This window comes from Stenella coeruleoalba, assembly GCF_951394435.1.
Source record: "Stenella coeruleoalba genome assembly, chromosome: 18".
Taxonomy (NCBI): domain Eukaryota; kingdom Metazoa; phylum Chordata; class Mammalia; order Artiodactyla; family Delphinidae; genus Stenella; species Stenella coeruleoalba.
In genome coordinates this window covers 69,655,737-69,673,212 of record NC_137164.1, presented here as the reverse complement: position 1 = coordinate 69,673,212, position 17,476 = coordinate 69,655,737, and the positions used below count along the sequence as shown (strand labels likewise).

Genomic DNA, 17,476 nt, shown 5'->3' with positions numbered 1-17,476 from the left:
CGAAAGATGTTCAAAACGAGGAACAACCTATGCCTGAGAAAGAAGAGAGGGAAAGAGAAAAAATGGTAGATAGGAGAGGTGCGATGCACACCAAAGATATAACTTTGAAGTCCAAGAAGTCACCTTCTTCATATATGCTCCACAGAACAGAATTACATCTGAACACTGGGGGGATAGAGCAAAAGAAACAGGAAAGTCAAGGTAAACCACCCAGTACGGTGGTAAGAAACATTTATGTTTCCAAACCTCCAACTAAGCTGGAATTGGATAAAGGTACACAAGTAGATGAAGGAAGGCTTGGAATTAAAAAACCCTCTCTACTTTCACGAATGCTTTCAGCATTATCAGATGCAAAGAAGAGACCAGATACGAAGGGAATTGGTAGTGATGTAATAAAAAGAAAACAACATATGTCAGAGAAAGAAAAAAAGTATGATGTGAAAAAAGTAGATATGAGGCTCAGGACACATCACAAAGAGGCAACGATTTCACCAATACCACATGTCCTTAGTACAAAGGAATTTGTGTTGAATGTTATTAAAGGGCCAGGGGAAAAAGTGCACAAAGGTAAAGATGAACCATGTATGGTTCTGACAAGAACTTGTCTTTCCATCCCATCAGCACCTCTTTATCTAGAGTCAGGGAGCAAAATAGACAAAGATGCACCAGGAATCATGGGATCCTCTTGTCCACAGCAGAATCTCCAGGAATCATCAGATACCCAGAAAACAGCAATTAGAGAGTCAGCTGCTGGTGAGAGTGAAATTGTTAAAAATGCAGAACACTCAGTGCCAGAAGAGGCCATGCAACAGTGGACCTCAAACTTCATGATCAGTGTACAGCAAAGGAAAGAGCCTCCACGAGTCAAATCTGAAGGATTTGATGATTGGAAGTCACCACCTTTGGCAGGGGGTCCAGATGCAACATACATGACAATACGTCCCAAATTGCAGCCAAAACCTATTTTAGAAAATTTTACTTGCAAAGAAAAAATCAAGCCCACTAATCATTTAGAGTCAAAAGCACCTGAAATAAAACTGAATTTGATACCAGAGGTGGTAAAACAATCCTTCCAAAAGTTCAACTTTTATCAAAAACTGGCTATTTCAAAACATAACAGTTGGAAGCTCTATCCAAGACATAAAAAAATGTTCTTTTTGTCTCTGGAAGGGATTGATACCATAGAATTTAACCTAAAGCACAAATACCAAAAAGACTCACCTCCTGTCAGCTGTATGAAGTCACTGATTGTTAATGTTTCAAGGGGCAATGAAAAGATCATTACAGAGTTAAAGAGTATAAATGAGCTAGATAGTGGAACATCTCCTTTGACTTCTGCTAGAGAGATGACATTGCCTCATATTCTCCAAAACTATTCAGTAGGAGAAAAAAACAAACTTCTCATACACTTTTCTATGAAAACACTGGAGATTCAAATGAAAGCCTTTCCCAGAATTGTAAGAGAATCTTACACAATGGCCAGGGCTCAGGATGGAAGGAAACGTTTATCTAAATGTATTCATTCTGGTGTCAAAGTACCAAAACAAAAAAACAGAGTTTTGTTACTTTTTGAGGAAAAATCTCTTCATCAAATAGATCTTGATTTACAATACAAATACCATCGTTTTCTCCTGGGCTCTCCAGTCAAAAGTATGTTCCCTAAGCCAAATGCACTTCCCAAACATATTCTTAAATTACAGACAGTTGCAATACGTAAAAAAGTAGACAATAGTGGAGAAAGTGGTGGTCTTTCCATTGGTACAAGACGGTTAGAAGAACATATCTCTTTCAAAAAGCAAAGTTTCCATGAAAACTCATCATTAGTCAGAAATTTCTTGGAGCCCACTCAGGTGTGTGCCTCTGACCCTGATCAACACAACACAGTGCAGAAAGATACCATGGCTCTTTCAAAGTTAAAATCTCATGTGACTCCAGAAAAAGATAAAGGATGTCATGTATGGTTTCAAGAAACAAATACATGTGAATCTGTTGATTTAAAGACTCAGGAAAAGACTCGGGATTTAGTTGGTTCCCATTCAATTCAGAATTTTGAAGATTTTACTGATAGTCAGACAAATATTGAGAGTTCAGATAACTTGGAGGAATGCTCAGCTCTTGATGTACACGAGAGTGAAGAATGTATATTTTCAGATGCCAACCCTTATTTAAGTTGGAAGTCACAGAATATTCTGTTTGAATTACAGAAAGACATGCCTGTGGAAAATCTCTATAAGAAGAAAAAAATCAAAACTGATTTGAAACCACTTTACAGTGAAGATTCAGGTTCCCATCATATTAGAGGCTGTCAAAAACATTCCTCATTTGTGACACCACCTTCTTACGAATCCCACAAAAGCAGGAAACATAGGTCATCCTCCGAAATGACACCACCTTCTTATGAATCTCACAAAAGCAGGAAACATAGGTCATCTTCCAAAATGCGACCTCCTGACTTGTGGTGTCACAGTTCCTTAAATACTGTAGAGGTTTTGTCTGTATCATCTTCCGTTCCGTTCAGCGAAGAGAAGCTTTCACAGACTGCAAGGAGTGGAAAATGTTATTCTTTAGTCCCCTTAATGGAATCAGATATTGAATTACATCTTGCAAAAAGCCAAGGCAATCCTCACAGGCATTTGGAAAGCAAAGAACGAAAGAAGGCCAAATTGTATTTATCTAGAAAGAACAACACTCCTTGGGAATGTGATGGCAGTTATACACAGCATAAAGAGAAACGCACAAGAAAGGAGAAGGTACGGGATTATGAGTCAGAAAGGTCAGATTATTTCCCAAGCAAACATAAGTCAGCATCAAAACCTCCTCAAGAGGATATCAGCTTCCATTCTGAAAGAGAACAAAACCAGCCATTTTTTTATGCCTGTATACCATCAGACTCGCCGGAGATTATACCCCAAACTGTTCGCTGGACTATTCCCCGCAACACTTTAAGGAAGAAGAACTTCAGAAGTCCCCTGGTGGCCAAGATTTCAAGTTCTTGCAACATATGGAGTTCATCCAAAAAGCTGCTGGGGTCGTTGTTAGGGTCCTTCAGCTTTGTTCATCAAAAATGATGTTAACATATCAAGATTCATCTCGAGGGGAAAGCTGGTTGCTCTTGTGATATTCTTTGAAAAATAAAATCATATAAAGTCAAATGGTTTCCTCATGAAGTGTTTTCTAAACTGATACCTTTTATTTCTACAGTAGATTTGCACAGTTCTGGGAGGGATGGATGGGAAAGCAGATGATTTCCCGTTTGGTCCAGCCATGCGTGAGATCTCCCCTCAGTTTGTGCTACCTCCTTATAATCCCCAAAGGAGAAGCCCACAGATGCCGAAGCCCCCTTCCCACCCTCCCCACGCACTCCCCCATGACTGAAGGGTGAGTCGGAGGAATTGTAGCCCATACATGAGATTGAGAGTACCCTAAAAGGTAGGAGGACATAGATACTGAAGGGAGACAGTTTCAAGTAGCAGCGAGGGTTCAACATTGTCAAATGTCACAAGATACAGGGATAAGTACTGGTTTTGAGAACCCAGGTTCCTCTGACGGCTTTGTCCTTGTCCCCAACCACAAGTGGAACCCACAGCAGCTCTGTGACCCATACCTGCTCACCACCTGCCATGGCTAGGGCATCAACGCGCTTGGGGACCTCGGCACAGAGCACCTGCCACTGCATCCTCTGGGGTGGGGGGTGGCAGGGAGCCGCCCCACAGCACTGCCAGGTGAAGGGAGACACCTCTCAGTGCATCTGAACTACCTGCCCTCCTATTACCACATGCCCTGGGTTGTGAGGGCCCTGGTCGGGGATGGAGCAGGTCCACCTGTAGACAGAGATGACTGAGAGATGGAGTGTGATCCGGGGCACTGCCAGCAGTGCACCCTCACCTTTGCCCTCAGGGCTGCTGACCCCACCCCCTGCCCCCAGGCTCTTGCAGGAGGCCCAGAAAAGCTGAGTTGACCCAGGGGCTGCCAGGAGAAGAACCCAGATGTGTGAGATTGGGGATGGGGTGGTGGGATTTTTAGCGCCAAGTGAATTTTTTTGAATGTATTTTGTACTGGCTTATTTCTTGTATGTAAATAAAATATTGGTCTCATTTGGAAAAAAACCCATTTTTTTGCCTCATAAAAATTCCATAATGTTAATCATTTTATTATTATATTTTTCATATCACCATTATATTCATGCTAGGATAACAATGCTTCCTCTATTATAAATGCTACTTGATCTCTTTAAAATACATATTTCCTATGTGTGGAATATTTGGGCATGCTTAATAAAATACAAAACTACAAAAATTTCCAATTTTTTTTTTTACCAAGGAAAGTATCTAATTGTATACAACTTACACACAACTTTTAATTTTAATAATAGAAACAATGAAATTATTTCACTTCTTGACATTTATCAAGACTTTAACTCCCTAAGACATGCACTACAACCACGCACTAGATTCTGTCATCCGTATGATGGTCTTGGCATCTGAGTCATGTCTGTTGGGTTTGACAATCAAATTGAGTATTTTATTACTTTTTATTATAGAGAATTTTGAGCATACACACACGAAAAAGACAGTAGTATAATGTACCTCTATGTGCCCCTCACTCAGCCCTTAAACTTTAACCTATAGTCATACCTGCCTCATCCACTTCTCCATTAGTATTTTGAAGAAAATTACAGGTATATAATTTTATCTAAAAATATTTTACATATCTCTACAAGATAACTTTTTAACAACCATCTCATATCTAAGAAGTAACAATTATGTAATATCAAATATTCAGTCAGATGATTTCCAACTATCTCATGAATGTCATTTTCTAATAGTTCCCATTCCATTGCTTTTTGTTTTTTCTTCAAATTGAAGAAACCAGGTTGTTTGTTCTGTAGAGTTTCCCACAACCTGCAGTTTGCTGATAGTGTCCCCATTTCAGATGGAAATTATTTAACTTTGAATTCCTACTTGTTCCTTAAAAGGTCTTTAAATAGATTACACAGTGTGCACCATTTAGAGTAAAATGTAGTGTTTCAGAAGACTGCCTGTCACTTCTGGCAATGCAAATTAGAGCTGTCACAGCTATAGGGCTATTATATATTTATCTGCTGTATAGAGATGTTCTATAGTTACATGTTCTATAGGGCTGTTATATAGTTATATGTTATATAGAGCTGTTATATACTTAGAGCTGTTACAGCTGAAATAGCAAAATTTTTTACCATAAATGGTAGGGAGGGATTAAGTGACTAGTTCTTGTATTGTGAAGAACTTGCACTGAGACATCAAATGTCTATTTGTCAATCTATTTGAAAAGTATTACAAAATTTTGAATACCAAATTAGATATGAAAGGGAATATTTATGTAGAGTGAGAAATCAATACACATTTCAAATTATATAAAGCTGATCAAACTAAAACCATAATGAGTCCAAAAACGATAACTGCTTTTTATACTTGTTATTAACTGCTTAGTACACTTTCTTCCTACTTTTTTTTTGGCTGCATGCTCTTTGATCACCTCTTCATAAAACAACAATTTTGTAATACAATTTTTCCTATAGAGATCAAAAGTGAACCAGTCTTCTGGGGCTTGATCAACACTTGTTGTTTACTATTAACAATTTAGAAAGTTCAAGCACCTTTGCTGACTCAGCGATCATTTAGTACACCATTTCATCTGGAACCACCAGACTTCATCCGAACAGGATGCAGAAAGTACTGTAAGATGCAAGCTGACAAGCTGAGGTGCATAAACGTGTTACTTTGCCCCAGATGTCCTTGCTGTCTGTGGTGCTAGTATAGGTGTGTACTCCAGAAACAAATATCATAAACTCTATGTCATGGAATCCTCATTAAAAAAGAAAGTATAGTGAATGCATCTGCTCTTTCGTTTCTCTTCCGTTTGGAAAAGAACGTCCTTTTTGACTAGGTGTTGTAGAGAATGATTTATAGCTTATAATTTTACACACCTGATGCATGGAAGACTTTTCCAGTTTCCTATCCAAATCTTCCAAGTCTTGTCTCTCCTCTATGACACATATTCCTCTTGCTCTGGGCACTGTAGGAAGCTATATAGCCTTGCACCCTCAAGTCCCGACCTGGGATGTGTCCTTCCCAGTGGGCAGAAGGATTCCTAGAACTTATCTCTATACCAGGATGGCCAGCATAGTTATAAGACAACAGTGAATGTCAATCACATAAACATGTAGCCCACTAAACCCAAACTAAATGCATTCTGACTCAACTTCCCCTGAGCCTAAACCCGCAAACACGAAGTCAGATGTGACAAAGTGTAAATCAAAGTGGAAAGCAAGAATACTTTTGACTAATTGGAGTTAAAACGTCTCACTCTCACAAATCTTTGGGGCCCTGAAGTTCAAGCTTCTTTAGCCTTTATGGTACATCTGCTTATGCAAATCAGATTACATTAATTAATTAATTTCCATATTCTAGCAACAAACGTTTATTCAGTGTCTGCCATGTGCCAGGCCTTGTCCTGGGTACCGGACCTAACAAAGCACAATCTCAACTTGGGAAGCTCACAGTTAGCAGGTCGAGAAGAGACAGTCTTTGCAAAGCGCTGTGACAGGACAGGATTAGACACACGCATACGTACACAAACACAGCCTGGGGCATCTAATTTCCCCAACGCACATGCATATCTTCCTGGTATCTTTGCTGGAGAAAACAAAAGCAGTTCTGAGGCCAAAATTATTTGTCCTAAGCCATCTGTCAAGAATTACCCATTTTGAATGGGTATTGGCAAAATGATGAACCCCCAAGCCAAATCTTCTGGTGACCCACATGGCCTGCCTTCTTTTAGACACACAAGACTCTGGAGGAACCAAGGCATGTGTTTCCTCTTGGCTTTAAAGACCCAAGTTACAATAGACGGTGATGGTGTAGCCATGAGCCGTTAAAACTGGGGAGAGAGATTTAGGCTTGTGTTTTGAGGTAATGAGGGAACTTGGGAGCACAGAGACAGTGTTTGTCATAAGCAAGATGTACACTTAGGTCTGAGAATTTCCTAGTTCTACTGCACACAACTACACCCCTGCAAGGCCTGACGCATTACTTGGAAGAAATAGAGAAAGCAGCAGGAATTCATCCTTGAGTCAGAGGTTACCAAACTTTCTCAGGGCTTTCAGTGCCTCTGGTTTTTTTCATTACACTCCTAGGGCAAAATAAATAAGCCAACAATTCTGCACATTAAGTAGCATAGGTCCAAACAACTTAATTATGATTTATATCTTAATCACTTAGGAGTTGCTTGAAAAAAAAGCAATATAAATCAAAAGAAAAAAATATTTTTATTTCATTCTTAAATAACCACACTTACTAGTTGGATGTGTATACCTGTTGGGCCCTGCACAACGTTTCAAACTTTGGGAATCAGATTGGACACTTCACGTTGATTTTTGTGCAGTACTTTCTTTTCTTTTCGCAACAGCTAAAAGCCTCAGCTTCACAAAGAATTTACATAATGGAAAGGAATGTAGCACCATTGAATGATTGTGAAGTTCCTTGAGCTAGTAGTTCACGCTGTGTCCAACAGATGTCGCTGTGTTTCCCCCACAATTTAAACCAATTCCACGTGGCCACAGGGCATAGGTTTGGGACCGCCCAGAAACGCTAACAAACGGAGCAGGCGAAATAAAAGCCCCAAGAAAAGACTTATCTCTGTACCCAAAGGACCAGGGAATGGGAAGCTGAGCAGTACAGAACCCTTTTCACAATACCTGCTCTATTCCAAATATCACAAATAAATCACACCCTTTCCTCTCTCCCCTGGGAACAGTGCGGGTGTGGACTGTTCCCTGTCTATGAGCCGACACAGGGCCCCCATCCTACCAGCCCAGGGTTAAAGTGTCCACAGAGCCTGAGGGTGGTGCCCAGACTTCCACCAAATAAGGTAACTAGCTGGCCAGTTAGAAGATTTAAAGTGGAACTAGAAAAAAGTCCAGAATATCTTCAAATATTACTCATCACACCAAGAACCAGGAACATCTCATCTCACCTCAGTGAGAAAAGACAAGAATCTGTGAAAGATTTTAAAGCAGTCATCATAAAAATGCTCCAATGAGCCATTATGAACACTCATGAAACAAACGAAAAAAATAATAAAGACACAGAAAAGAAATACAGGGTAAAAGGAAGAATCAATTGAAATTTTTCAAGCTGGAAAATGAAATAAAAGGCTCATTGAATGCGCTCAGTAGCAGAAAATGGAAATGACAAAAGAATCAGCGAGAAACTCCCAAACAGGATAAACCCAAAGAAATTCATGCCAAGATACATCACCATAAATTTTTTTAAAATAAAAACAAAGAAGGGACTTCCCTGGTGGTCCAGTGGTTAAGAATCTGCCTTCCAATTACAGGGGACGTGGGTTCGATCCCTGGTTGGGGAATTAAGATCCCACACACCACAGGGCAACTAAGCCCACACACTCTGGAGATGGTGTGCCACAACTAGAGAGAAACCCGCATACCCCAACGAAGAGCCCATGTGCCGCAGTGAAAGATCAACTACTGAGCCCATACACCAGATCAACTGCTGAGCCCATACACCACAACTACAGAGCCCGCAGGCTGCAGCTACAGAGCCCACATGCCACAACTAGAGAGAAGCCCACGCGCCACAATGAAAGATCCTGCGTGCCACAGCTAAGACCTGACACAGCCAAAAATAAATAAAAAATTTTTTAAATCATTACATAGGAAAAAAGTTGTTAAAAAAGAAAAAGAAAGATATTGAAAGCACTCTCTGCTATTCAATACCTTCCAGTGAAGCCCCGTTTTACTCAAAGAAAAAAATCAAAGTCCATACAACAGCCTCCAAGGCACTATGTGATCTGGCTCTTTACTAACTTTCCAAGCTCATCTTACATTTCTCTTTCGTTGACTACATTCCAGCCACACAGGCCTCCTTTCTGTCCCTTGAATATACTAGGTATGCCTCCACTTAGGGTCCTTGCTCTAGTTATTCCCCTTCTCAGAATTCTCTTTTCCCAAATATTTGTTGAATTAACTGAATGACAAGAGTGGTAAAATGAGAATATCTACCAGCACACATTCTAAAAGGCTTCCATTATTTCACTAAAATGTCCTATACTGGCTTCCCCAGGTGCTACTCTGATAACATCCAGGTGTTGTCTTGAATGATATGCACTTCTAGTGTCCAGATTATTGTCCCTTGTACTATCATTCAATAATAGCAACTAGTAGGATTTTTTAGAAATAGTCATTGCCAAGTACTGTGCCAGGGAGAGCAAGATGGACCTACAGTGATTTCAGTCAAGTTACAGGATACAAAATCAATATACAAAAATCTGTTGTGTTTCTATACACTAATAATGAACTACCAGAAAGAGAAATTTAGAAAACAATTCCATTTACAATTGCATCAAAAAGAATAAAATACCTAGGAATGAATTTAACCAAGGACATGAAAGATATGTTCACTGAAAACTATAGGACATTAATGGAAGAAATTGAACGAGACACAAATAGATGAAAAGATATCCATGCTCATGGATTGGAAGAATTAATATGGTTAAAATGTTCATACTACCCAAATCAATCTACAGAGTCAATGCAATCCCTGTCAAACTTCCGATGGCATTTTTCACAGAACTAGAAAAACAATCCTAACATTTGTATGAAACCACAAAAGACCCCAAATAGCCAAAGCACTCTTCAGAAAGAAGAACAAAGCTGGAGGCATCAAGCTCCCTGATTTCAAACTGTACTTCAAAGCCATAGTAATCTAAACATATGGTACTGGCATAAAAACAGACACACAGATCAATGGAGCAGAATAGAGAGCCCAGAACTAAATCCATGCATATGTGGTCAATTAATCTACAACAAAGGAGGCAAGAATAAACAAAGGGGAGAAGGCAGTTTCTTCAATAAATGCTGTTGAGAAAACTGGACTGCCACATGCAAACGAATGAAACTGGAGCACTATCTTATACCATACACTAAAAATAACTCAACATTTATTAAAAACTTGAATGCAGGACCTGAAACCATAAAACTCCTAGAAGAAAACACAGATGGTAATCTCCTTGACATCAATCTTGATGATATTTTGGATTTGACACCAAAAGCAAAACAAGAGGAAAACAGGAAGAAGAAGAAGAAGAAGAAAGAGGAGGAGGAGAAGGGGGAGGACTGCATCAAAAAGTTTCTGCACACGGGCTTCCCTGGTGGCGCAGTGGTTGGGAGTCCGCCTGCCAATGCGGGGGACGCAGGTTCGTGCCCCGGTCCGGGAAGATCCCACATGCTGCGGAGCGGCTGGGCCCGTGAGCCATGGCCGCTGAGCCTGCGCGTCCGGAGCCTGTGCTCCGCAATGGGAGAGGCCACAACAGTGAGAGGCCCGCATACCACAAAAAAAAAAAAAAAAAAAAAAAAAAAAAGTTTCTGCACAGAAAAGGAAACCATCAGCAAAAAAGGCAAACCTACTTAATGGGAGAAAATATTTGCAAATCACATATCTGGTAAGGGATTCATATCCAAATGTATAAAAAACTCATACAACTCAATAGCCAAAAATCTAACGGAATCACTTTGCTGTACACCTGAAACTAGTACAATATTGTAAGTCAACGATACTTCAATTTTTAAAAAGACAAGAAATAACAAGTTTTGGCAAGGATTCAGAGAAAAGGCAACCCTTGTGCATTATTGGTGGGAATGTAAACTGGTGCAGCCACTATGAAAGACAGTATGGACGTCCCTCAAAAACTTAAAAATAGGGCCACCATATGGTCCAGTAATTCCACTTCTGGGTACTTATCCAAAGAAAATGAAAACACTAATTCAAAAAGATATATGCAGCCCTATGTGCGTTGCAGTATTATTGACAATAGCCAAGACAGAAACAACCTCAATGTCCATTGATGGATAAATAGGTAAAAAGGATGTGATTGATATATATTTTTTTCCAGCCATTAAAAGAAAGAATGAAATCTTGCCATTTGTGACAACATGGATGGACCTTGAGGGCATTATAATAAGTGAAAGAGGTCAGACAGAAAAAGATATGATCATATGATCTTATATGTGGAATCTAAAAACAAGCAAAAAAACAAAAAACCCAAACTCATGGATGTAGAGGACAGATTGGTGGTTGTCTGAGGCATGGGGTGGGGTGTAGACGAAATGCATGAAATGGATCAAAAAAAAAAAAAGTCCAGAGGGAGAGGGAGATGGGGGGAAGCAATTCTATTACTTGCAGCAACAGTGATGGCTTGATACAACTTAACATTCCATTTCTTCTAAAATTCATAGTTCCCTGCAGGGAGAACATACTACCAAATTCCTATATTTTTACTAATTTCATTTTAAGACACATGAATTTCATATTTAAGATGTTTTCTAGTTTTAAAAAAAAACAACTGTCTAAGATCTATTTCTGATTCCTCTGGACAACATATAAACAATTCCATGGTTTTCCCAGCAACTCAGATAGACATTCCCCCTAAATACCCAGCAAGGCATAGTACTGCGTCTTAGCCAACTCATTAGTAGATTTAGAACATGCATATCATCATAGGATTACAAGAATTATTACAAAATAAGCCATATCACCTCTCCTTACTGACAAAAATAGACTGGAACTCTGGAAAGGAAAGCTCGCCCTTCATCCAAGAATCTCAACTGATTGTGAGCTGCTGCACAGTAAATTTATCAGGACTCGGCATTACTCTGTGTTCATTCTAAGCTAACATGTCATCAGTTCTTCAAAACTCAGCTGTTACTGCCATGTCCTTTTCCAAAAGGAGTAAATACATTTCAGTATACATTCTAAACAGTGAATGATACCATCCTGAGGCACAATGCAGAGCCATGTGACCAGACCGTGCGTGACCATTTCTTTAGGGAAGTTCTGTTCCCCCCGATGCCGGGGAGAGCTCATCAGCCAACACTGATCAAGCGCCAGGCACGCTTGATATCCATCATAACATTGACTTTTCATGTGGAACCTGGCGTTATTACTCCCATTTTACAGATGTGGAAACTGAGGTTCAAAGTTTCGATAACTTGGCCAAAGTCACCAGTTAAGGGGCAACATCTGAGCTCTAGCCCCAGTCTAATTGCAAAGCCTCATTAGAGAGCAGGATACACAATTCACATTCCCTTTAAGATCGGGTGTGAGATTTCAGAGGCAGCTGCTTTAGGCTGTGTTTCCAGACACAGAGGGGAGGCACTCTTTGGTCCCCCTTTCGGAAGCTTCGGTCTCCTCTCTGCCCCTCCTTGAACTTCTCCGCGCTCCCGTTTTTCCAAAGCTGCTACTCTTCCCCAACTGGCCAGCTGAAGCAAACAGGAAAGCGGAGAGGCACAGAATTTCCTGCCAGGAGACCATGGGGTCAGGTCCAGCTCTGTTACTATCTGCCCAACCTCCCTGGGTTTTCTATTGTAAAATAAGAGCGCTGTGCTAGGTTAATGGTTTCCCCTATGTGAGCCTAAATAAAACATACCTGACTTTTTAGCTGGGATGATCTCAGCTGTCTCCTAGCCTAAAATACCGCGATCGGCAGTGAATTCTCAGGAAGCCTTTCTTGACGGCTCCCACCAGCCCATCCTCATCTCTTCCTTCTCTGAATTCATGGCTCATCATTTGCGCATACAAGGATGCCCTGACATTTACAGGGCCCAGGGCAAGAATGCAAAGGGAGACCCACATACCATTTGTCTAAATATGCAAAAGTTATCAATAAACTAACAAGCCATTATATAAAACGTGTTCTATCCATCCTTCAAGGTGACAACTAAATCTTCATAACGCACTGGGAGCCTGGGCTCAAATTTAGAATCCACAGACCTCTTGGAGATCTGCATGGGAAAGTGACAGTGCAGGAGGGGTAATCTTGTCTCAGGACTCTGGCCCACAGCCCTCCCCACTTCCTTCCCAACTTTGCCCGTTCTCCCAAGGAAGGACATCAGGTTTGCGGGTGTGAACACAGCAGCACACGCATGCAAGTTCCATCAACCTTCCCCAACACACACACGCACACACGCACACACGCACACACACACACACACACACACACACAGAGCTGTCCCTTGCCCCCTGCTGGGTCCTACCGTGTGTGTTCATTCTCTGGAGAAGAGACTTGGAAAAGAACACATTCAGACTCTGAGAGTTGGCTCAGGACCTTAGGATTGGGATGGGGTGGAATCCTAGGAACACACAGCACGGTCCCTAAGAAGGTGGGTGGACACCTCCCCTGTCACACACTCAGCACACTCCTTCCCGGGAAGGTGGGCTCTGTACGGAAGAAAGCCAAGCCCACCAAGGCAGGGGTGCAGAGCAGGGGACCCTCTTGCTGAAGGCAAGAGGGTCATTCCTTTCATGCTTTCTGACTTTTAGCTCCCCTTATTTTCCTCTTCTCAGATAAGATCTTTAGACAGTTTTGCTGCCTGTGGGTACCAGGTTTAGGTAAGAGAACTGGATATTGTACTCCCAGCCTATTGACAGGGTTTCCTTTGCAGAACACCTTTTCTCTTGCAAGATCCCTTACTTAACGTTTATACAGAATTCTAGAAACCCGATCTACCATCAACCATTTGGATTTAACTATATATCACTAGAGTCATCGCTCAAAACTATTTCCTCTCCACTTCATCTTGAAGTTGATTTTCTAATTTACTTGTCGTTTATTGTAACCAGATTTCTCTAGTATATTCATCACATGAAATATCGGCGTTTCAATCTTTGAAACCACGTATGTCCACGTAGGTGTTTCTGTTGCTACCTGGATGTATGGTTCTTCAGCTGGATGTGGGAATCTTGGATTACAGCCTTTTCCAGCAGCACTTTGTAAATACCATCTAACTGTCTCCCAGCCTCGAGTAATGACAAATGAGACATTCAACACTGCTCCAAATCTTTTTCTTCGGTTAAGTTTCTTATATTTTAGCTCAGAAGCTGGTCTGCTTTGTAGCGGGTGAGCCCAGCAGAGAGTGAGGAGGAAGCTAGCAAGGTCCTCTGCACCTGAATCCTGGCAGATCCCCAGGCAAAATATGGAAGTCTGGAAGCCCAGCAGCTATTTTGCTCAAAAGAAGTAGTTGCGTGGGCTTCCCTGGTGGCGCAGTGGTTGAGAGTCCGCCTGCTCATGCAGGCAACACGGGTTCGTGCCCCGGCCCGGAAGGATCCTGCGTGCCGCGGAGCGGCTGGGCCCGTGAGCCATGGCCGCTGAGCCTGCGCGTCCGGAGCCTGTGCTCCGCAACGGGAGAGGCCACAACAGTGAGAGGCCCACGTACTGCAAAAAAAAAGTAGTAGTTGGGCGAGGAAGGGGGCACAGAAGCGTTTGGGTCACCATCTCCCCAGAGAGCTCCCTATATTCACAGCACTTTGTAAATGCACCTGTGAAATCGCGAAGAATTCTGACCAATTACCCTCCACGATGCCATTCCCTACTCATATACCATAATATATGATCATGTTCTTTCTTCTACAACCTCATAATGATTAGATACTGTCAATCTTTAAAAAATTTTTCCATCTAATGAATATTAAATGGTATTTCATTGTTATTGTTTAAATAGCTTTATCGAGATAGAGTTGAACACACTAAACTACATATTCTTCAAATGTACAATTTTCTATGTTCAACACATTTGACACCCATGAAACCACCACCACAAACAAAATAATAAACATATACATCACTCCCCAAAATTTCCTTGTGCTTTTTAAAAAAATGTCTCCATCCTGCCTTTCTTCACCCGCTCCACCCTCATTCTGCAGGAAACCACTGGTCTGCTTTCTGACACGATAATTAGTTTGCATTTTGTAGAATTTTATATAAATAACATAATTATTTTGAGATTCATCCATGATGTTGCATATATCAATTGCTCATTCCTTCTTTTTTTTTTTTTTTTTTTTTTTTGCGGTACGCGGGCCCCTTACTGTTGTGGCCTCTCCCGTTGCGGAGCACAGGCTCCGGACGCGCAGGCTCAGCGGCCATGGCTCACGGACCCAGCTGCTCCGCGGCATATGGGATCTTCCCAGACCGGGGCACGAACCTGTGTCCCCTGCATCGGCAGGCGGACTCTCAACCACTGCGCCACCAGGGAAGCCCTGCTCATTCCTTCTTACTGCTAAGTAGTACTTCGTTTCGTTGTATGAATATACCATAATGTATCAATTCACCTATTGTTAAACAATAGAGTAATGTCTAGCTTTTGGCTACTGTGAATAAAGTTGCTAGGAGCATCCACGTACACATCTTTGTATAGATGTTCTCCCTCATTTCATTTATGTAAACACCTAAGTGAATGGCTGGATTTTATGTCAGACCTTTGTTTAACTTTTTACTCAACTATGGAGCCACAGTTCTGGAACATAGTCCTGGGTTCACGCCCACTTCTCTATGGCCTGGAAACCTGATGCAAGAAAATGGGTTCATCACAGGGCTCACCTCTCGTGTTTTCTGTTTCTCTGGGATCACTTTCTTTTGTTGCCTGATGTTCAGTATGTTGGCAACCACTGTTTTCTACATGTTGCCTAGTTTTTTGTTGTTTCAGGCAGGTGGGTAAACCCAGTCCCATCTCAACCATGTGCAGAAGTGTACCTTTTCCTAAGCTTTAAATTCTTTTTTATCTTTGTCACTCTTTAAAAAAAATAATAAATACATTTAAGGCTACAATTTTTCTGGTGAATATTTTTTTACATGTCCCCTGAATTTTTGATACTTTGTTCCTTTTCTGCTCATTTTAATGGTTTCTAATTTCTACTTTGTTGTATTACTTCATCTATTGTCTAAAAGACTTTAAATGATTTTATTATAAAACATGTCCCAAATTTCAGAGAACAGTGCCATGAATGCCTATATACCATTTCCCCAGATTCAACAGTTAACAAGATTTTTCCACATTTATTTCAACTATGCATGTCTGTTTTCTTTTTCTTTGCTAAAGTATTTTCAAGAGAATCCTAGACATGTCATTTCCCTCCAGCATATTTTAGTCCCTAAAATATAAAAACATTTTCTTCTTTAATCACAATGTTATTATCACATGTAATAAAATTAACAGTAATTCTTCAGAACCATTTTACGATCAAGTTCTCCTGATTATCTTAACATATTTGTTCACATTATTCAAAATAGAATGGAATCAGGGTCCACTCATTACATTTGTTGGTTGTGCTTTTTAAGGCTCTTTTCATCAAACTGAGTCCTCCCCCTTCCTCCACAATTGGCTTGTTCAATAAGCCAGACCAGTTGTCCTATAGAATGTCCCACATTCTGATTTGTTTTTTCGTATCTCTGTGATTTTATTTAACTTCTTTTCTATCCCCTGTATGTCTTCTAGTTCGCCCTAGAGACTTGATTAGATTCAGGTTTAACTTTTTTTTTTGGCAAGAATATGTTACAGCTGGTGCTGTGCTCTTCATATTGCATTACATCTGGAGGCACCTAATGTCTGGTTTCTATTTTTAGTGATGCTAAGACTGATCAAAGGGTGTGGGTGGTGACAGCCTGATCTCTCCATCATAGCTCCCCACCAATCATTGGTCAAGTGATATTATCCTTTGATGACTATTGCCTGATTCAATTATTTCATTAGGGGTGGCTAAGTGATACTTTCCTATCATTTCTTTCGTATGTATTAGCTGGAATTCCTCTGTAAATAAGAACTGTCACTCTTCAGTTAGGGCTATTTGATTATCCTGAAAGGCAAGATAACTCTTTCCTTCTAATTGCCAATTTTCAGAGTAAGAAATTGGTGTCCTCAAGTGGGAAGGAGCCGTATAGCACAGGGAGATCAGCTCAATGCTTTGTGACCACCTAGAGGGGTGGGATAGGGAGGGTGGGAGGGAGACGCAAGAGGGAGGAGATATGGGGATATATATATATGTATAGCTGATTCACTTTGTTATAAAGCAGAAACTAACACACAATTGTAAAGCAATTACACTCCAATAAAGATGTTAAAAAAAAAAGAAATTGGTGTCCTCAGACAAAACTACAATTCAAAAAGCTACACGCACCTTTATGATCATAGCAGCACTATTAACAATAGCCAAGACATGGAAGCAACCTAAATAGCCATTGACAGAGGAATGGGTAAAGAAGATGTGGCACATATACAATGGAATATCACTCAGCCATAAAAAAGAATGAAATAATGCCATTTGCAGCAACATGGATGAACCTAGAGATTATCATGCTAAGTGAAGTAAGTCAGACAGAGAAAAACAAATACCATATGATATCACTTATACGTGGAATCTAAAGTATGACACAAATGAACTTACCTACGAAACAGACTCACAGATGTAAGGAACAGACTAGTGGTTGCCAAGGCTGGGGACAGGGATGGGGTGGGAGTTTGGGGTTAGCAGGTGCAAACTATTATATATAGAATGGATAAACAACAAGGTCCTGCTGTATAGCACAGGGAACTGTATTCAATATCCTGTGATAAACCATAATGGAAAAGAATATGAACAAGTATATA

At 40.7% G+C, this 17,476-nt stretch overlaps 1 protein-coding gene across 1 annotated transcript; it reads left to right on the top strand.

Annotated features, from left to right (window-relative positions):
* Positions 1–83: 83 nt before the first annotated feature.
* Positions 84–3,068, top strand: LOC307176616 (leucine-rich repeat transmembrane protein CCDC168-like; the record flags this gene model as incomplete). Its single annotated transcript, XM_079902946.1, has 1 exon — positions 84–3,068. The coding sequence occupies one exon, from the start codon at positions 84–86 to the stop codon at positions 3,066–3,068; it is 2,985 nt and encodes a 994-aa protein (XP_079759072.1).
* Between the last annotated feature and the right edge of the window lie 14,408 nt (positions 3,069–17,476).